The sequence below is a fragment of the Corvus cornix genome, chromosome 1A (genome assembly GCF_000738735.6).
Source record: "Corvus cornix cornix isolate S_Up_H32 chromosome 1A, ASM73873v5, whole genome shotgun sequence".
In the NCBI taxonomy this organism is placed as follows: domain Eukaryota; kingdom Metazoa; phylum Chordata; class Aves; order Passeriformes; family Corvidae; genus Corvus; species Corvus cornix.
In genome coordinates, this window is record NC_047057.1 from 35108143 (window position 1) to 35127996 (window position 19854).

Consider the following 19854-nt stretch of genomic DNA (forward strand, 5'->3'; position numbering starts at 1 on the left):
TAGTTTGGAATTGATGCAAAAGTCACGGAATGTGTAACAGGCAGTTAGTTGGCCATTAGCCACTAAAATGCAATTGTCAAGTCTAATTGATACTAAGGTAAAGAGTATTATTTCCATTCTGTCTTAAGTTCCTCTGTGGTGTTGACATCTGGGAGCCCAAGCTGTATTTCTGGGAGGGTCCAGAAGATTTGTAACATTGGGAATGGATTAAATCCCTGACATTACAGCAAAGTGCAAACTTCAGCCATGTCAGGAAACTGCTAATCATAACATTAACCATCTAGTCTTTATATACCAGAAAGTAAAAAGAAGTACAGAGGTGACCAACAGATAAATGAGGTGTTTCTTAAAAAGTTATGAACCCAACAGCACAGATCTGGAAAATGGAATTCCTTTTTGTCTTTTTTTTTTTAATACATCATGACTTATAATGGCTACGCAATTGCACTTGGTGTATTTGGCTACCCTCTCATTATTTTTCACATATCCTATTAACAGTTTATTTAAGAACCAGTTATCTGCTAGCCTCCTTCCATATCTTCTGAAGTTCCTTCTACAGCATGCAGCCATAGGAATAACTTCTCAGTTTGGCTAGTTGTCATACCTCATTTTTTTCTTTCAGCTTTGTGATCATAACAATGACAGGGCTGTCTTCTTGCCAAACCATCTGCCAGAAATCATTCACGGTATTAATCATGGGTCCCTGAGTTGCAATGAAAGCCTTCTCTTTACCTCCATATCCCTGGTTTAGAAACAGACACAAAAGCATTTACTTGAAATTCATGTGATCAATCAATATTGCAGGTGAATAAAAGAGCAGAAAGGGCAGAAAACTTAAACTGAAATTAAAAAAAATACTTGAACTGAAAGAAGTTATGACTAACAGTAGAGCAGATCAGAAATTTTTCAGTAGAACAGTTTTTTCTCTGGAAACTGATTTGATGAACTTAAATGGTCCTAAGAATACAACAATTCCTCTCAAATTTCCCTGCTTATTTGGCTTCTTTTAGCTAATTCCATTCTTCAAGTTATTGGGACTTTCCTCATCCAGTGGTACTTTAATCTATAATTTAAATTGCGGCAGGATTTACCCAATAGTTCATAGTCAACAAGCCACAGAAGAGAAAATAAGAACTATAAAACCGTTGTCTACAAAGATTCATGACAGGAAAAAAATTTAAAATACATGATTTCTTGTGGAGTCAAAGACTCTGCTATAACATGCTTTCTACGGTAGAAGTGCCTTTATGAGGCTTTATGGGAGGGACAACACATATAGGGAGTATAGGGAGTCCCAAAACACACGAGCGTGTAGGAGGTCAAAGGAAGGTCAGGCAAACAGTGGGGAAGCAGAAGAGAGGGAAAGACAAGAAGAAATGGGAAAAACAGGACACTGCATTCTTATTTTTTGGGTGAAAATGAGAAGTTATGAGTTTGTGCAGTGACAGGGTGCCCAATAGTAATGCACGCGAGAGCCTAGCAATGTCTGAAGGGAATGAGTGAATGGGGAACAGGTGGAGATGGTGTGGGAGCCTATAGCCTTGGGTCTTCCTTTTGGATGCCTTTCTCCCTGACAGCTGTTACTTGTTGCATGAACCAGTGGGATAATCCTCAGCTGGCACAAACTGTCCTCCTTCCACTCACCAATCTGCCTGAACATACTTTGTCCAAGACAGGTCTGTCAGGATCCCAGCAAGCCCAAGGATTTTGTATACATGAATGTGAAATTTCATTTCACTGCTGGGTTGCTGACAGTTCCACCGGTGTTAGCAGCAGGAGGAATCACCATATGTGGGCTTGAAGGGTGGTGGTATAGGGAAAAGGGATACCTCAGAGGACTCAACATATGGTCTGACTCATGGAAGAGTTGCTCTCCAAATAGAACCACTCTGCTTAGTTACATGGTGATGTCTTCGTAAGAAATGCTGAAAGTACAGGTTGCAAAGTGAGGCAGGTTAAGGGGCATGGTGCTGTGTACATACATATTAATGCACTGTTAATTAAAGAAGCAACATCATTGTATAGTTCTGGGGCCAAATTGCCATTGCACTATTACTTTTATTCCAGCTGAGGGTCTGGATAGTAACTCTGAAGAAAAGATTTAATTTTGCAGGTAGAGGACTACACTCCTAAAATCTGACTGAAGTAGTTTCTTTGTAGTCTATTTAGCATATACTCTGTCATGAGTTCAAGAACGCTTCTGTGTGTGGGTGTGTGTGTCTGTGATCAAGGACTATAACATACCTGACACTTAGAAATAATGCTTTCCAACAGGGTTCATGATGGTGAAGTCATTGTGTCATGTGACCAGTACAGGGAGTAAAATGTGAATGACTGTGTTGTGGGCACATGTGTATATTTAATATATCTGTCTATGTTCCTTTTCCCAAACCTGTTACAGTATTTATTTAATTACTTAACTATTGATTTCAGGACTATCAATTGGTATATTGAAAATACTGGTATTTGTCACTGTTAAAAGTAACCCTCTTTTCTTCGTTATAAAGCAGTAGTCAATATGAAACAGTAAATACCAAAGTAAACAAACAGTAATGCACGTGCTTCTTAATGTTTTTATAAACTATTTGATAATTTTTTTTGTTACAACCATTTTTGTACATTCATGGTTGTGTAGCCTTTGTTACAAATGGCTCATGAAACTATTTCTATCACACATATGTAGACAGAAAGATTTGGAATTATCAATGAAGACTGGTAAGAATGAAATAAGTGGCAACTTGGCAAAGCCAACTACTCACATGGCAAATAAAATATTTTCTTGAAAGTACATGAAGACTGTACATTTACTTACCCTAATGTAGTTAGCATTTATGTAGGTACTCAAGGAGTCAGATGGATTTTTTGGTTTCAAATACACTCTGCTTAGAGGATCTAAGAGCACAAGGAAGACGGAAATTAATAAGAAAACCCATAGTTAGAAGATTTCTAAAGAGAATCAAAGACTTTCTGAAGGATAAAACCTACTGTTATTTGGGGTTGTCAAGCAGTAAAGAATTATGCACCAAATTCTTCCCTCTGCAAAGGATCATGACATGTAACTAAGGCACCCCTGTGCTGCACAAGGCTGAGCTGTGCAGAACCATCTCAGTGAGCTGTGGGCACTGAAGCAACACTGTCAGGCCCAGGCAATGCTCAACAAGGTCGAGCCTGCCCATGCTGCCTATCGAGCTGATCTGCCTAGACTGTCTCTGAAACCTGTGTTGTACCATTGTACAATGGTTCATAATTACACCAAGTCCTTTGAACTTGACTTTGGTACTTTTGCCTGAAGCTGTAGTGTTCAGTGACTACACTGGACAGTTGGATTTAAATTAAGAAAAGATTCCTTTGCCTGGGATGAAATAAAATATGTGCGTTTGATACCAATTTAAGTTCACTGTAAGGGGCTGGACTAGGTAATCCATATTCTTCCCTTTCAGCCCTGTGTCCTCATCTGACCAATTTGTGACCATTCATGTGTACTGGACTGGAGACACAATGCCAAAATACAAGAACATTTTCCTTCACACTCTCCTTTCCTTCAGTCTTGGATGCTCTAGAATGGAGTGGGGGCCAGTTCTGTTGAGTAAAGAGCTGGGGGTTATTAAATCCCTCCTGGAAAGGAAGGTTTTGCTTGTTCATTTGTGATGATGAGACACTCTCCCCCTCCCGCCCTCCCTACCCCCCATGTAATACCATTTTGGAATTAAAGCCAGTATATTCTCAAGTATACAATGTAACAGAAAGGGCGAAGCAGACAGGGAATGAGATGCCCAAGGGGGGCTGTCCATGGACACACTTTGACTTTCTTCACATTTTTTCTGAAAAAAATATACTACCATTAACAAAAATCATATAGAAATATTTCTATGCTGAAAAAAATCTTTTCTTCTGGCAATTGGCTTAAACAGTTATAATCAGTGGGGTTTTTTGACAGTATGCAGACACCTATTGGTTTGGAAATAGTCTCTGGGTAGCTCCTTTGCTGAGTGCAATCTAGGCAATGTGTTAAAAGATACATACATGGGCACTGAGCTGGAAAGAGGTAAGTAAACACTATTTAGTGTGTGGCCCTGGTGTTTACATATGAAATATATAACTGATATATATACCTATGCTGTAGCAAAACCTAGTATTTTCAGAGACGCTTTTGGATTTCTTTTGTGACTTTTCATCCTGTTCTTAAGAACATGATAAAACCTTGGCAAACCAAAGGAAGGGGAGGGATGATCCCAAACATGCTTTATGTCCTTTTCCCACTGGAGGTCACAGGAGCACCTTGAACAGGAGTGGAGCCTTTGTAGAACCCAGGATGATGTTTTGAAAGTATGTTTCTTAAAATATGCAAATGACTGCATGACTTCAAAGTCTTCACATGGAAGTCTTGTCTTCTGTTGTTAATAGCACTACATGAACCCTAATTAACTTGTGTTAAAATCTCTTTGTACTAGCTTTCCTAACTTTTTTCACTTAGAACTTTTTTTTCCCTTAACAATATGAGGACAGGAAACCTCTCATTCCTTTTCAGCACAGAGTGGTTATTAGCCATTTCCACAAATGCCTCAGGCTACGTGGCCTTGAAAAAACACCCGCTTCCTCTAGCTCACACAATACCTCTGATTCTGGTGTCGCTTGACCCCTACCTTAAAAAACCTCTTCCAAGCAGACTCAACATCCAGTTTTAATTACCATGTCTTGAGATAAATTGCTCTGTTACTAGGGAGCAGCTAAATCAGTTTCACAATTTCTGAGACCTCCTTCCAACTCCAATCAATGAAACAAACACTGCTTCCGAACAGGAATCTTTTATAAATTAACAGTCATGATCAGTTATGAAATAGGCAGGTGCTGTAAACTGAGCTCTGAGGTGAGGAAAACCTGAGCAATGCTTAAGATCCAGAGCCACTAGGCAATCATCAGACACAAATGGAAGTCATTAGCTTCCTTCTGAATGACAAATACCTTGGAAGTAATAATCTTATCCTCAAGGATGCCAAAGTCTTAGAGTCCGAAGCAACAGCAGAAAGACAGATGCTGACTGCAAGGTTGAATTCATCAATGTCTGTAAAGCATCTGAAAATGCACCGGAGCTGCTAAGCACTTACAATTACTAATAAAATTTGTCTTCTATGGTTTTAGCTGAGGCAAAATTACTGCTGTTTTTTTCCATGTATCTAGGAAGTCTGGAATAGTTCTCTCAGTTGAGTAGAAGATGCTGCTTCTAACTCCATCTTTAACAAATTAATGTTGTCCTGAATTTATCACGTTGGAGGAATAGGAGGGTGTTAAAGGGACTGTAACTTGCCTCCATGAGAGTGCCTGCTGCAGGGAACAAGCAGGGTTATATAGTAGCAGTGCTGGACAACTTCCCACCATGCCATGGATACTGGAGGATCATTCACTCCATGAACTCCGTTGGTGCTTTCATTAGGGAGCAGAACTGGAGCAAATATGACTGTTTGTAGTCAGGACTGGGGAGTGCAAGGGAGCTCAAAAATTTCAGCATCAAGAGAATGGTTTTCCAGCATCTGTTTATATGCTTTCATAATAAAGTGCTTTGTTCATACAATTTAACTTTCCCCTATAGTGGAATGTCAGAGCCAGTTTTAGCCCAAGCACTTCATGCAACAGATTGTGGGCTTCTGGGTCTGACCCTCTAGGTGCTGTCTATCTTCATGTTAGTGTGAATCTGCTGTTCTGCCCAGGGTGTTTCGATGCAGACTTCTGACTTGAGGTTAGTCTTCAGAGGGAGATAGGGAGTGGTAAACTAATGGATGTGTTGCACATACAAAGATACCCACAGAATAGTGTTAAACCACTTGCTCCTTTGTAAGCAAAAGTCCATGTATACCCTGAAATACCACAGGAATTCTGCTTCTGGTTTGAGATGGAAAAATGAGACAGGAAGTAGGAAAGATGGAAGGCTGAAGAAGTAGTGGGAGATACAGGAGAAGATAGTAGGAAGCTGAGGTCCTGCTGCAGGGACTTGTAGTGGGGGCTGCAGGAGACAAGCAGGCAAAGGTGAAGATGTAGAGTAAGAGGATGAGGAATGAGCAGCAGGGCTGCTGTTCTGCCACAGGGTAGTGGCTGTGGTGAGAGACTGGGAAATCTGTGTGCAGGACTGGAAACCTGCACAGAGGGTGTGAGAAATACTGTAGACTGGTGGCAGAGGGGATGCGGCTAAAGATACAGAGCAGGGTTTAACAGGAGCTATGGGTGGGGCCACAGTCCGGAGGAAGGATGGAGAAACACTGATCTTAAGGAACCTGCTTAGCCAGTTGCCTCTGATCCCACACTGGCCCCTCAGTAGTTAAATTAGAATACTATTGTAATGCAAATAACACTTAGAGAACTTAAAGCGGCAGCCTCGTGATTGCATGAGAATGTTGGCTATGTTATACTGCAACTGCTTTCATAGAAATGTAACATCTCCTGTACTTTGTAGTTTTCCATATAGAATAATTTCCAAAAGGCATTAGTTGTATTTCACATGAGTGTGTCTGGCCGGGTAGTATCTGCTAATATAAACCTGCCCTCATGCACCCTGTCACAGAATTATCTCGTAGAAAATGAGAATATCTACCACAGCATAGAGGGTGGAGCTGGCAGGACTGGGCATTTTTAGGACATAATCCATCAGCTCCAACGTCACTTGTCATCACAGGTGCCCCGATTCAGGAGACGCACCCAGTGCTGGGAATGGAAAAGCTGATGCGGGTATACAAAGCAGTGGGTTGATACCATCTGAGCAGGAAACCAGGAAAGCTGTTCTATTTAATCACTCAAATAATTTCCAAAGCCTCTCAGACTGGGTGTGGGGTGTGCAAATACTTATTATGAGCATGTGCCTCAATCCTCAAAATATCTTCTTTCAAAAAGCCTGGTGCTAACACTCAACAGACCTTGTGATTTCTGTCAAGGACGGTTACAAAGTGCCTGTCAGTGGGCAGCTGTGGTGCACAGCAGCAGTGTGCTTGGACTGAAAATGTGCTGTGGAGCTAGCGGCACATCCCAGCTAACAGGAAGTGAAAACACACAGGCACACTGGTTCTCAAAGCTCATCAGCATCAAGTATGGCCCAGCTGTTGTGTCCCAATTCAAAACACATGCTACAGTGAAACAGGTCTCATTGCATTTGCAAGGTGTTGCTGGAGGCAAACCTGATGGCGGCTGGGGCAGCCTGGACAGGAGATGCCATGGGAAGGGAGAACTCCTTCCAAAAATCTGCCAGTCAGGCAGAGGGGGGCTGGTGATATCTTGTCTCCACTGCAGCTGATGGCAAAAGTCCTGCTGTCGTCAAAGGGGTCAGGATTTCACCCTCCGTGTGCATCCTGTTGACACTGCGCCAGACTCTAAGGGACGCTGAATTGTCTGATTGTTTGGTATCCAACTTGCATTCAGTTACATTCTGTCTTTAATCCCCCTCAACATTTTTCTACTGTATTCACAAGCACACAGCTATTGGTTGCAAGAGATGAACTAACCTTGAACACAATGAAAATTTTACTGGAGGCAGAAGAGAAGCAAGGACTCCACACAAGCTTCTTTCCCAGCTACATATCACATTTCTGAGATTAATCTAGAGGCTGAAGGCCATCAGTTTTCATTAGTTTGACTGCAAGGCCTAGGTGTGATGTGAACAAATTATAATGCTTTCAGATTTGGTGAGAGAAATCTCATAATTTAAGATGTGTGAATTTGAACAACTAACATCTAACATACGCCCACACGGATATTCTAGAGATGTTTAGAAAACAAATTTCTAGTTGATAGGATTATGCTGTCATTTTAAAAGTATTCTTCATTCCAAACCTAAGCAAAGGATTTACATTTTTTTGTGGGAATATTCTGTAACATTTTGAATCACTAAACTTTTTCACTTTGGTGATGTCAAAAATTATAAAAACTCAACTGTTCATATCTATATTTAGCGTAACGTTAAAACTTCTGCAACCTAGTATGAAACAGAACACAAAACAAAACATTTAATAAAAGAGAAATGGAATATCTCATTATCCACCAACAAATGTTATGAAAACAGCTGCACTTCAGAGAAACATGTATTTTGAAGGAAAACTATTCCACTGAAAAGTTTTCAATCACTTCCAATTATAACAAAGCAATTGTATATGAATTTGGGCCAATGAAAATATGGAAGCAGTACAGCAAGGCAGTAACAAGTTTAGAGCAATGAAGAGGCAGCACTGTGTCAGGAATGTAAACAGATTTCTGCAAAGGCAGTTTAGCGCATGGAGAAGAAAAAAAGCAATCAACAGAGGACCTTTAAAGATGGAAGCCCACTACAAGACAAGATAGGTTGTACTTGCTTTTTGTAGTCTGTGTTTTTTTAGTTCTAAGTTTTCTTGACCCAACCAGAGGGAACTCAGTGACTGCAAGATGGTTTGGGCTGTGATAAGGAGCTACTGCAAGGCATGGCAGACCTCACTCTCCCCATCTGCCTGAGCTGCCTTTCAGAGAAAATCAGCATGAGCCCAGGCTGCCCTTCAGTATGTGGCTGGGATGCTGCCAACCTGTGTACCTACTAAGGCATCCAGTGAGATTCTGCATTTGCCAGTCCTACAGCACTGGGCTTCTGTTATCTTTCTACATGGATTATAAATACAAGTATGAATGGGTACACATCAAGCAAATATAAAGATAGCTAGATTTTCACAGCAATATGTTCTCAAAGCAGGACTAAATGTCATAGTAGGAAACCAAGGGCTAACTCACTTACTTGGCAAAATTGTTTTATAGCGGTTTTTAGTTCCATGACTCGGGATGTCAATTTCTTTGGGATCCACAAAATTCATTGGTATTTCCTATAAAAAATAAATTAAATCAGACCGATGTTTCCAAAGGAGCCATGCAGGAAATTATCACCAGAAGGCCATCTGCTGTTACACAACTGTCTTTTAACATCAAAGTTATTAAGAAAAAAGTGGTTCCCACCTCAAGCTTATCAACACCCTTCCTTTAATAAACACAGGGACTTGCATATCGAAGGGGTGACTTCCAAGGAACACTTCTGACGAATTATTAAAAAGAAAGTTTTTATGGGATTAGGACCAAGGTTAAAATGCCCTATAGTTCCAGAAAAGTGGAGTTCAAAAGTACAGTACTGTGGCAAAAAAGAGCAATACTTTACATAACTGGGGGAGGAACTTTAAAAATAATTAAATATTAATATATGGCAAACTTCTAAAAAATTTTGTGCTAAGCCCTTAACAATGAAATTCAAAGACCTCACTTGCCTTTTATTTAAACTACTAGAATGACTTAGTCTTTTGCATTCAATGACTGAAAAGTAATAAAAATCTGAAGCTATTTCTTTTGCTTCTCATTTTGATCTTTTAGTGACTGATTTACATTGCAGATGTGTGTAACTAATGTGACAGTTTCCTTTAAGTTTCAAATATATACAAATAATAAACTCCTCATAAAATTACTGTTTTTCAAGTTGTTTGTCAGCATGAAAAGTAAAAATCCACAAATTTTGCATTGAACAAAATGTTTAACTTGGCTTAAGGGAGGGTAAGAATAATTTTGATTTCAAAGTCCTGAAATAATGTTTTTACAGTTGAATAAAACCAACCCTTTTAAAATGGCAGGATGAAACATGTAGTGTTTTTTTCATGATTGTGGGGGATGTTTTACCAACTAAAATAATCTAGGAAATCACATTAAAAATGCTTCAGTTTACTCAAATCTTCATTGTTATGCTGAATTTTTTTTTGGCCACCATTATTTAAATTATCTTAGAGTAAGCTGGAATTTGATCTTCAGTAAATTAATACTTCTACTTAAAAGAACAGTCATAACTAGAGACTTGGAAACTTCATGCTAGCCTGGGACATTTGGCCTAAGAGAAAGTCGCATATTAAGTAATCGTCTCTTAGAGACACGTAGGAACATGAGGAAGATCCGTTGGCTTGCATCACTGGAAAATTTACTTAAGGATTTTCCTTCAAAATGAGTTGGTTTCTACTCTAGAGGTGCAGGCCTGCCCAGTACTTTGGCACAGAAGAAATGCATGGTCACTGTCCTTCAGACCCAAGCCCTGGTCCTGCCCAGCATGACTGACCTCTGCAGGGTTTCTTTAAAGGAACAGGGATGAGGCCTCTAACAGCTTGTCAAGCATGCACCCAATAGCAGATTTTTCCATGGATTCACCAAGCAGGGGAAGCTACCCTCTCACCTTACTGCTTGAAGAGATGGCAAAGTTAAGTAAAATTTAGCTGGTTCATAATGAAATGCTGTAATTTGTTTCCACTTCCCAACTTGGCTTCTGACCATCTTACTATGTGAGGCTGCATCTGTGTTGATTTTTATTTCTCTACCTTCTCTGCCTTATCCCCGTGCATTTCATGGAGTTTCTTTATTCTTCCCCTCTCCCTCACTCAGTTTCTTCCTTGATCTCTTCTTGGTCTTCAGCTGGCTCCTCAAAATAATGACTTGCTGTGTCAGGCCAGCCAAAGTGATGCTGCTAAGATAGGCCTTCCTTGCAGGTACTTCACCCAATCCTTTTTCAGATCACTCTACTTCCATCCATATGATGGCTGTCCTAAGCTCAGGATCTTCTCACTTCTAAGACTTCATTCTTGCATAAACCTCATCCCTGCTACCTCAGGTCAAACCATCTCACCTCTGTCCTGCATCTAATGCTGCTTCCTCATCCACAAACTACAAAATGAGCTCCCACACCCTCCTCATATTTGCCTCTGACTTCTACCACTTCCCAATGGTGACCTCTGTGAGACTCCTACCCTTGGCCCCTGGGCTCCAAATTGTTCCAACCAGCCGACCTAGAGCTTCTCTAGCTCAGTTCCGGCTTAGTACAAACACCACCAGTACATGGCCTCTGAAACGCTTCCATGCTAAACTATGCACCAAGTGAGAGAGAGCAAGACACTAAGCCTGTGCCTAATGTGATCTAGGTCTGTCATCTACAGAGACTGGAAAAAGATGTGTGAGGAACAGTCCTCTGCCTGCCCAAGTGATGGTGGTTGGTGAGGGTCTTCCAGGCGCCTGGCTGTCTCCCGCACTATGCCTGCTGAAATTTTTAAACAGTTCATCATTTGGTGAGTTACTTACTGACAGATGCAAAAATGCCACCAAGTTGAAAACAGAAACACATTTCTCTGGGCCAACAAGGACCATTAATAACATTAATCACTTACATCCTGTAAACACTTTCTAATCAGTGGTCTCCTCCCAGTAGTAAGTACTTGTGAGTCCAAGGGCACAGACAGAAATCTGACAATACACCGTGGATCACAGCCACAGGCAAGTCACTTATTCTGAAACTGGCTGTGAGAAAAAAGAGATTATTCCAGAAAAAAAAAATATCAGGATAATATGGGGATAACATTCCTGCTAACAGGGGAGCAAATAAGCTCAGCAGACTGCAAACAGCAGGAACATGTGCAAATTAGCATACAAACTCTGTAGCTGTATAGGCAATATATATATATATAGTTTTTTTATTAAACATATATATTTAATTAAATATTTGCAAATAATGTATAAACTGCACACATTCATGTGCTCAGTCACTTGCATGCAATTATAGATGCATATGCATGTTGTTCATGGGCTGGTTTCCCTCTCTGAGTGATACCTTCTAATGACAGCTATTCTGGTTCACATTAGGTTTTAAATGCTGTTCATACACTTGAAGAGGTATGATTTGAATCTCTGAAGGCATTCAAGAAAATGTGGCAAAATTTAGGAAAATTCAGGCAGGTAGTCATTATACCCATGCCTCTATTTTTATGAGGACCTAATTTTATAGATTTAATGAGCTGGCGCTTTCCCATTCAGGAACTGTATTTCTTGGCATTTGAGTGTTTTGGGAATAATGAATTTCATCTTCTGTCACGAACTTCAGATATTGTGTCCCTTGAAGAGTAGCAACTCAGGCCACTAAAGAAAACATATATGCTGGGCAAATTATGTTTCTTCCTCCTTCCAAATCAAGTATATTCTCCCAACCAGATATACCCAATATTTTTGTAGCATTATTAAAAAAAAAAAGAAGAAAAATCTTAATAAATATTATGGAAATATATTTTTATGGTAATTTAAAGCCTTTTATAGTAACAATAAGTAATGTCCCTTTAATTGTTCATGAAAAAAAATTGAAGAACTAAAAATAACCTGAAACTGCTCATGTTTTAGTTTTCCACTGAAAACTTTAAACATTTCTCCACTTTTTTCACATTTGGAAATTTTTCATGAGAACTAATAATACTAGTCTCCAGAACCCTGCCTTACTGTATTTCTTTAGCTAGTTAAAATGAGCTGTGTGAGCACAATGGGTGAGGGTTACATACTGCGTTCTTTGCATGCCTCAAGTTCCTACTTGAGCTGTTATCTGTATGAAGGAATACAGTAAACAGATACTGTTCAACAGCTCCATCTTAAACCACATTTTAAAAAATGGTTTAAAAACAGAATAGACAAGTCATGACCTTTTCAATAAAATTCTGTGGAAACACTGAATGGCCAAAGCCATGTTGTGCACCCCTGAGGGACAAATAAAATGTGACTCTGTCTCCCCCAAGATGTGCATAACTGCTGTGTGAGACGATTTGGGTAAACAGGATTCTATAAGGTGCCAATCTGTCTGTACAAACTGTCTCCTAACATAGGGGGTTTAAGTATGATGAAGTTATTTCTTCTGACTTTCCTGCCTAAGCAGCAGAATGGTGGAGAACTTATGGCATAACTGGTGATAAAAGTATGTTGGATGATTGTAATTTTTCCTGTGTACACTGTCTGTCCACTTTTTGGTAGAAGAATTGAGGGACTTACTTTTCTTAAGCAAATGACTTTTACTATAAACCTTGGATTTTACAGGTAAATAAAAGGACTGCATCATACGATGCAATTATTCATAATGAAAAGCTATTTTTAGAGTAAGATGGCATCCATTTTCTATTGATTCATATGCACTAATTGGAAACAAAATGAAACCCAAGGGATCACATGCTCTGGCATGTTAATTTTAATTCCTTCCAGTTTCTCTGATTTAGATATCAGATTTCTCGATATGCAGTTTCTCTGAATCAGTTCTGGAACCCTTCCGAAAAACTGTTACCTCTGGCCCTCTGATTCCCCAGCTGCTGAAGTACAACTGCTACATTACACCTCTCCAGTTAATACATCAGTAAGTGCATACATGGACTCCTTCAGGATTCCTGGATGACTACTAGCTTACTTTTATTAATTTTATTGCTTTGTTATAGAATCCCTTCCACTAATGCTTCAATATCAGATAGAACCTCTATGATCTGCTTGAACCTATCCCTGCCATGGATGCAGGAAATTTCCTAAGTTCTTCTAGGGTCAATGCAGATGCAAATAATGGAGTCACTTCTCACCTCTTGGTTCAACTTCCCCAAATCACTTTTCTACCATTTTGATCATCAATTGATTCTTGTACTCTTTGGTAAGCTTCATGCTGTTGATCTGTTTAAAAATGAAGTTATGATTTTTTTAAAATTCAAGACCATTTTTGCCTTGCCTTACTCAGTTTTCACATTCAAGTGGCATCAGTTTATGCTCTTTTCTATCTCCCTTGTAAAAAGTGTCTCCTTTTTTCTGATAGCTTCTTTCATCTGAGGGTTTTGCAAGATCAGACTTTTTCAGGTCTTCTTAAAGTAATGTGTTGTAATTTGTTTTCCCTGATTGAGTTTTTCTGCTCTTTTTTCCACCTGGCAACTTTCTTCATTTTAGATTATTACCTCTTTTACTAATAAATACACTAATAAAACACTTCAGGGGTTTTTGTCTTGAGTATATTAGGCTGCTGTATGCCATGCTTGTTAAAGATATTTTGGACCTCGGGACATAAGTCCCTTTTGGATAGCGACTGTGGGTGTCCCTATTTGCTCCAAAAAATAATTTACGGTGACTAAAAATTTAGTGCTCAAATTGAAACATACATGGTGTTTACACGGGAATAAACAAAATCTCCAATTATTACCATGTTTTCTGTCATCATAGCCTTTTTGATGCCTTTGAAACTGTCACAGTGTTACCGTTCTGACTGTTTGCACTGTAGCTCTATTATAACACTTAGCCCATCTATGATGGGACTTCAAACCAAGAGGAATCTGTATTATCCATGACTGACTTATCTGTCTTTAGTGCACAAACATAAAACACCACCTTGAAACTATCTAATGTGCCCTTTGGAAATTATTTGCACCTTGACATTGAAGTGTTGCCTGATTATTTTTCCCCCACAGTTTCTGTTTTGCCACTTATGTCAAAAATCCTCATTTCAAGCATGTTGTTGAACTCACCATGAATTCTGTTTGGAGTAAATGAGAACATGCAACTGCGTCTCGAAGCTGCTGCCGTGTCAGGACGCGGCCAGCTGACTGCAGGTATTCCATCGCTACTTTTTCTCTTGGGGTTGGCACAGTGACGAAAGGTTCAACACTTCCCAAGCTGCTCATATCCAAAGTCAGTGAGACATTGGATCCTCGTCTGCATTAGAAAATAATTAAAACCGTTATATGAGACCTGTGTTACTGCAAATCCCACACTCATGAAGTTGATCCTGAGTTATTTATGCGCCCTTTTTTCTATAGTCACTAATGGATTTGGGCATGCAAAGACTGCAAGACTGGTTTCACCGGTAGCACTGAGGGGACAGAAAACCACGTACATCCTAATTCTTCAATCTAACAACTGATGCTGCAAAAAAAGTGTGCTAGGGGGCAACTATATGAATTATTTTCAGAAGCAGAAACAGCTCCCTATATGCTACTTTATTGTTATGAATGTCAAAGTGGTATCTTGGTAAGGAAGAAATATTTCACAGAAAAAAACCCAGGGGATATATTTCTAACTGATACACATAACAACATGAAACAAATTCATAGTTAAGTTACGTGCATGTTTAAGAATTTATTGAAACTAAATATACATAATGTAGCGAGAAAAATTGACAAAAGCAGCAGAAATTAATGAAAGGCAGTGTAAACATTGTGACTACCAAGACAGTAGACAATGTCTCATGTTAGGTAGAAGGGAAGGGAGAGGCACTAAACCACAATGAATGATCTGTGTCTGAGGAGAAGGAATGGTCACACACTTAAAAGGGGCTGTTTGGAAATGCCAAACATCTCTTGCAGGACAATCAAATTCATAACATTTCCATTTCTACAGGAAAATAAAGTTGGATTCAATGACAACTTTGAACCATGAAAATACAAATAGACTACACTTGTGTGGGTTTGGTATGAGCCCTATTCTTTTTGGGGCTTTCTCAAAACAACACTTAAGAAAACTGGCTTTTTTCATATTTTCAACCCATCAATCAAGTATTATCTACTCGACCTTTTAGCCATATTGATTGCAAAAAATCCATGCTCTGCAAATTGTGATGACTAAACACAAATTTATAGGCATCTATCAAAGTTTTTGTGTTTACTAAGCAGCAATCAGTACTAGACTGACAGATTCAGCTTGCTGAACTGGACTACAGATGCCCAGCTCAGTTAACATTTACGCAAGCAGCTATACACATACAGAGATATGAGAACACCAGTTTGATTCCTACCTCTGCACATTATTGTCTCTCTATTAAGGGGTGCTTACAGGGAAGTTCTTTGAAGTCTTAGTTACTCTATCATGCTTGGATATACACAAAGGTAACATAAGATTGTCCCAAGTCTCTCCTAATAGTCATCCTGCCAGATCAGTACACAACTCTACGCCTTGCCCATTTGTAAAATCACATATGCCAATGATTAACCATTTACCGGATAATCTATTATCCAGTGCTTCCAGTTTTTCTACTAAAACTCTGCTTGGTTGGGTGCATTTCTCATCTGCAGGAGAACTGCTGGGAGAGTGTGACTGCACACCTCTCTGAACACTGGATGTTAAGATACAATTGTCCCTTTTACAGTAATACCATGTATTATTATAAATATAATACTGATATCATCTGATAGTATCTGTGAGGCAAGTGCTATTCCCCCCAATATCGGGGGAATGCTTTCCTCTATAGAATCACAGAATCATTAAGGTTGGAAAAGATCTCTAAGACTGCTGAGTCCAACCTTTGACTGAGCACCACCATGCCAACTAAACCAGAGCATTAAGTGCCATGTCCAATTGTTTCTCAAACACTTTCAGGGACAGTGACTCCACCACCTTCCTGGACAGCCCGTTCCAATTCTTGACAACCCTTTCAGTGAAAAAATTCTTCCTAACTTCCACCCTGAGTCTCCCCTGGCGCAGCTTGAAGCTATTTCCTCTTGTCTGTTGCTCATGGCTTGGGAGAAGAGGTTGACCTCCTTTCAGGCAGTTATAGAGCACAATAAGGTGTCCTCTGAGTCTCCTTTTCTCCAGGCTAAAGATCCTCAGCTCCCTCAGCCTTTCACAGGACTAGTGCTCCTTCCCCAGCTCCATTGCCCTTCTCTGAACATGCTCCAGCACCTCAATGTCCTTCTTGTAGTGAGACGCCCAAAACTGGATACAGGACTCAAGGTGTGGCCTCACCAGAGCTGAGTGAAGGGAGTCAGTCATTGAAGGGGGTCCTGCTGACCACACTATTCCTGACACAGGCCAGGACACCACTGACCTTCTTGGCCAGCTGGGCACATGCTGGATCATGTTCAGCTCCTGTTGACCAGCATCCCCAGGTCCTTTTCTGCTGCGCAGCTTCCAGCCACTTTGCCCCAGCCTGTGGAGCTGCACAGGTTTCTTGTGACACAAGTGCAGGACCTGGCACTTCACCTCGTTGAACCTCATACACATCAGCAGATGCTTCAATGATTTTATTTTAAATTAAGCGATTTCTATCATGTCAGTCTGCATGAATAAAAATTACTTCAGACACTCACCTGTCACTTAGCAAAGCTCAAAGCAACAATGTCCGAGAGACAAGACCACCTGGTGGAATAGGTGAATCTCACATTGTGCCATTTTGTTCACAAGCCTATTTCAGCTTAGGTGATGGGTGGGCGGCAGCAAGAGCTTTGCTGCCCAGGCCTCCAGATGGTAACAGTGAGTCAGCAGTGGGTGTCTGGCTGCCTCCAGGGGTAGATGGGGACAATTTCTGTTGGCACAGGGAAGTGGGTGGGATATGATTCTGCTAATTTTGCTAGAAGGTAGGCTGAAGTGAAGTAGCATCCTGAGCAAAAAATGAGGGTAAGTGGTACATGCACAGACTACCAGTAGTGCTCTGTGCCTCGTGGCACAGCCTGCATGGTACTGGAACCCCAGGCAGCAGTACCAGCATTCACACCCAAATCCAGAGCTGTTACAGTCTGGGAAGTGGGCACACCATAGTGGCTGCTCTCAGATGGACCCCGCAGGAGGGTGCTGGCTCACATGCCCATGGATTTCCCTGGGGACTGCTCCAGCCTGTGGGGGGAAATCAGTTCCCAGCTTCACACCACTGCTCAAGGAAAACATCCTGTTAGACCTTTCTGTCACAAAACCCCTCCTGCGCAAGCACCTTTTCTGACCATGCCTAGCAATTTATTCCATGGAAAAAGGGAGTCCCTCAAACAGGTGGCTCTGAGTGCATATATTGCAAATCCAATCTTTTGAAAACCATCCAGAAATCCACAGAAGAGCTGTGCAATGAATCCCTCCAAATCTGTTTAGGCTACCTTTGGTTGAGAAATGGGTAGCAATTTAGATCCAGACATACTTCTGGGAGAGCCTACTGGGATTTCCTAATATAGAGGAAAAGTATTCCCATTGTCCAGCAACAAAGTACAGTGAAAATGTTAATATTTTCTTTGGCTTTTACATTGTTATAACTGACAGTCTTGGCAACAGGGCGATTTCCTTTTTAACAACAACAAAAAAATATACCTGATCTAATTATAACTGTGAGTTTACAGCTTTTACCATTTATGGGGATTATTGATGAACACTGGTCTTGAGGATCTTACTTACTCTGGAAAGAAGAACCAGTTCTTAGATGCACATCTAATACATTAAAAGGTACACATTGAATAAAAACTGAATATAGAGCAATCTTCTTAGAAGTTCATAAGAGGACATATAGTGGATCAGAGTTCTAAAGGTAATTCTTCCATAAATATGGGGATCTTGAAAAACCCTTTTGAAGTAGTATTCTTCAATTAATAAAATTTTTAAAATAATGTTTACATACTTTAGAAATGCTATAACCAGTACTAGTGTTAATCACACATACTTCTTTATTGCATTCTTTATGCTGAGGAATAGGGCTGAAAACAGAACGTATTGCATTAAAAGATGAGGGAGAGCCTGAACCACCATGTGTTTGTATGTTCTAATAGAAGATGCTTATAGTCTCAGGTCTTCCTCTAGACTCTCTGGATTCTCTATGTTCCTTTAATAGTTAAATTCTTCACTCTCTGTTGAAGAATAGAAAGCAAGAATTCTCTTTTACTACCTGGATGGAAAGAGGTTACCTGTTGAGCTCACCTTTTCCCATCTTACTAGGAGGGACTGCACAAGGCTGGCCACAGAGCAGTAAGGAGGTACCACCTAAAACAAAGCCCATGTTTGGTAACTATCCCTTGCCTACGTTAGGTTTTGAATAAGGAAATCACAATCAGGCCAGAGACACTTCAAGTCTGACAGCTTATTTTACTTGGAGATAAACACACAAATATATATATATATACATAGATATATTTATCTCCTGACTGTTATTTTTCCACCTCAAATTAGAGTAAGGGAACCATACACATGGGTTTTCCCTTATTTCCCCTGGCCAAGCTTTTTTTACCTTTTAAATAACTTTATATTCTTTATGTCCCCTATGTGAATAGTCTGGGCCAAATAAGGGAAGATTTTGTTATGATACACCTACCCCAGCATCCTCTCGAGGTTGTGTCTTGATGGGGAAGAGCACCATGTGAGGAATCTGAGGAATTGTAAACATTCATGACAACATTATATTAAAATTGTCAGGAGACTAACTCTTATGAAGTTCCACCAGCTGGGACAGCCACCTCATCACTGGTACGTGAATAGTGCAATCAGGAAACCACTTGTGTCTGTGTATTGTCTGGAATCCCAGAGGGGGGTCTTACTAACATACTCGCAGGTCTCTTTTCAGTTGGATAATAGGAACAAGTCCACTGACAAGAATTCACTGGAGTATTTTAAATAATACATTTATAGAAGCAGATTTTATTACAAGGCATGATAAAATAAAAATTTTAAAAGGAATGTTTGTTTGAAAAGTGTTGAAAGGAAGCTCCACCTGTCCACGTTGGAGGGCCACCAGGTTACTAAAGCCCTATTAATCATTACTGAGGTAATTTCCAGGTCTTCCCTGACCCTAAAATTAAGCCACAGATGTTGATTATGAAAATCCAATTGCCTGACACGTTTTCCCAGTTGTTTATTTAAGTTGAGTAATTTCTTTAAATACACATTCCCATGTTTATTCAGCACTCCTGAAAAATGCAACGCCCAGATTCCTGAGCCCCGGCCTCTCATTCTCTCTAGTGGTTTTGGAAGCAGCGGTGATGGCTGCTGCCCTCTAGGAGTCACTGCCCTCTGACCTCAGAACTACGGACACGGGAGGTGCTTCCTCCTGTGCCATCGGTCCTCCGTCCCCCAGCCGAGCTGCTGTGCAGCTCAGGAGGGAGCTGGGTCAGGCATGTGGGTGGAAGAAAGTCAATAATTAGCATGAAGAGTGGAGCTGGATGCAGTTGCTGGGGAGAGAGTTTGCTTCGGGTCCTCAGATGCTGCTTGTACCAGGGAACACTACACAGGGCTACTCTCCCTGGGTTTTACTGAAGGGAAATCACCACAGTTGCCCCGTGCCTTTTCTTTCTCTGGTGCTCACAGATTAGGCCTAAACATGGGTCCTGA

At 40.4% G+C, this 19854-nt stretch overlaps 1 protein-coding gene across 2 annotated transcripts in view; it reads right to left on the bottom strand.

The window, feature by feature from the left end:
- PTPRR (protein tyrosine phosphatase receptor type R) overlaps positions 1-19854 on the bottom strand; it is a 141267-nt gene that overhangs the window by 16535 nt on the left and 104878 nt on the right. For both annotated transcript variants that reach the window (XM_039571162.1, XM_039571160.1), the window contains 4 exons: positions 14313-14499; positions 8738-8822; positions 2813-2892; positions 605-742 (listed from right to left, as the gene is read on the bottom strand). In XM_039571162.1, the coding sequence (XP_039427096.1) occupies positions 605-742; positions 2813-2892; positions 8738-8822; positions 14313-14499 (490 nt within the window). The remainder of the gene's footprint in view (positions 1-604; positions 743-2812; positions 2893-8737; positions 8823-14312; positions 14500-19854) is intronic.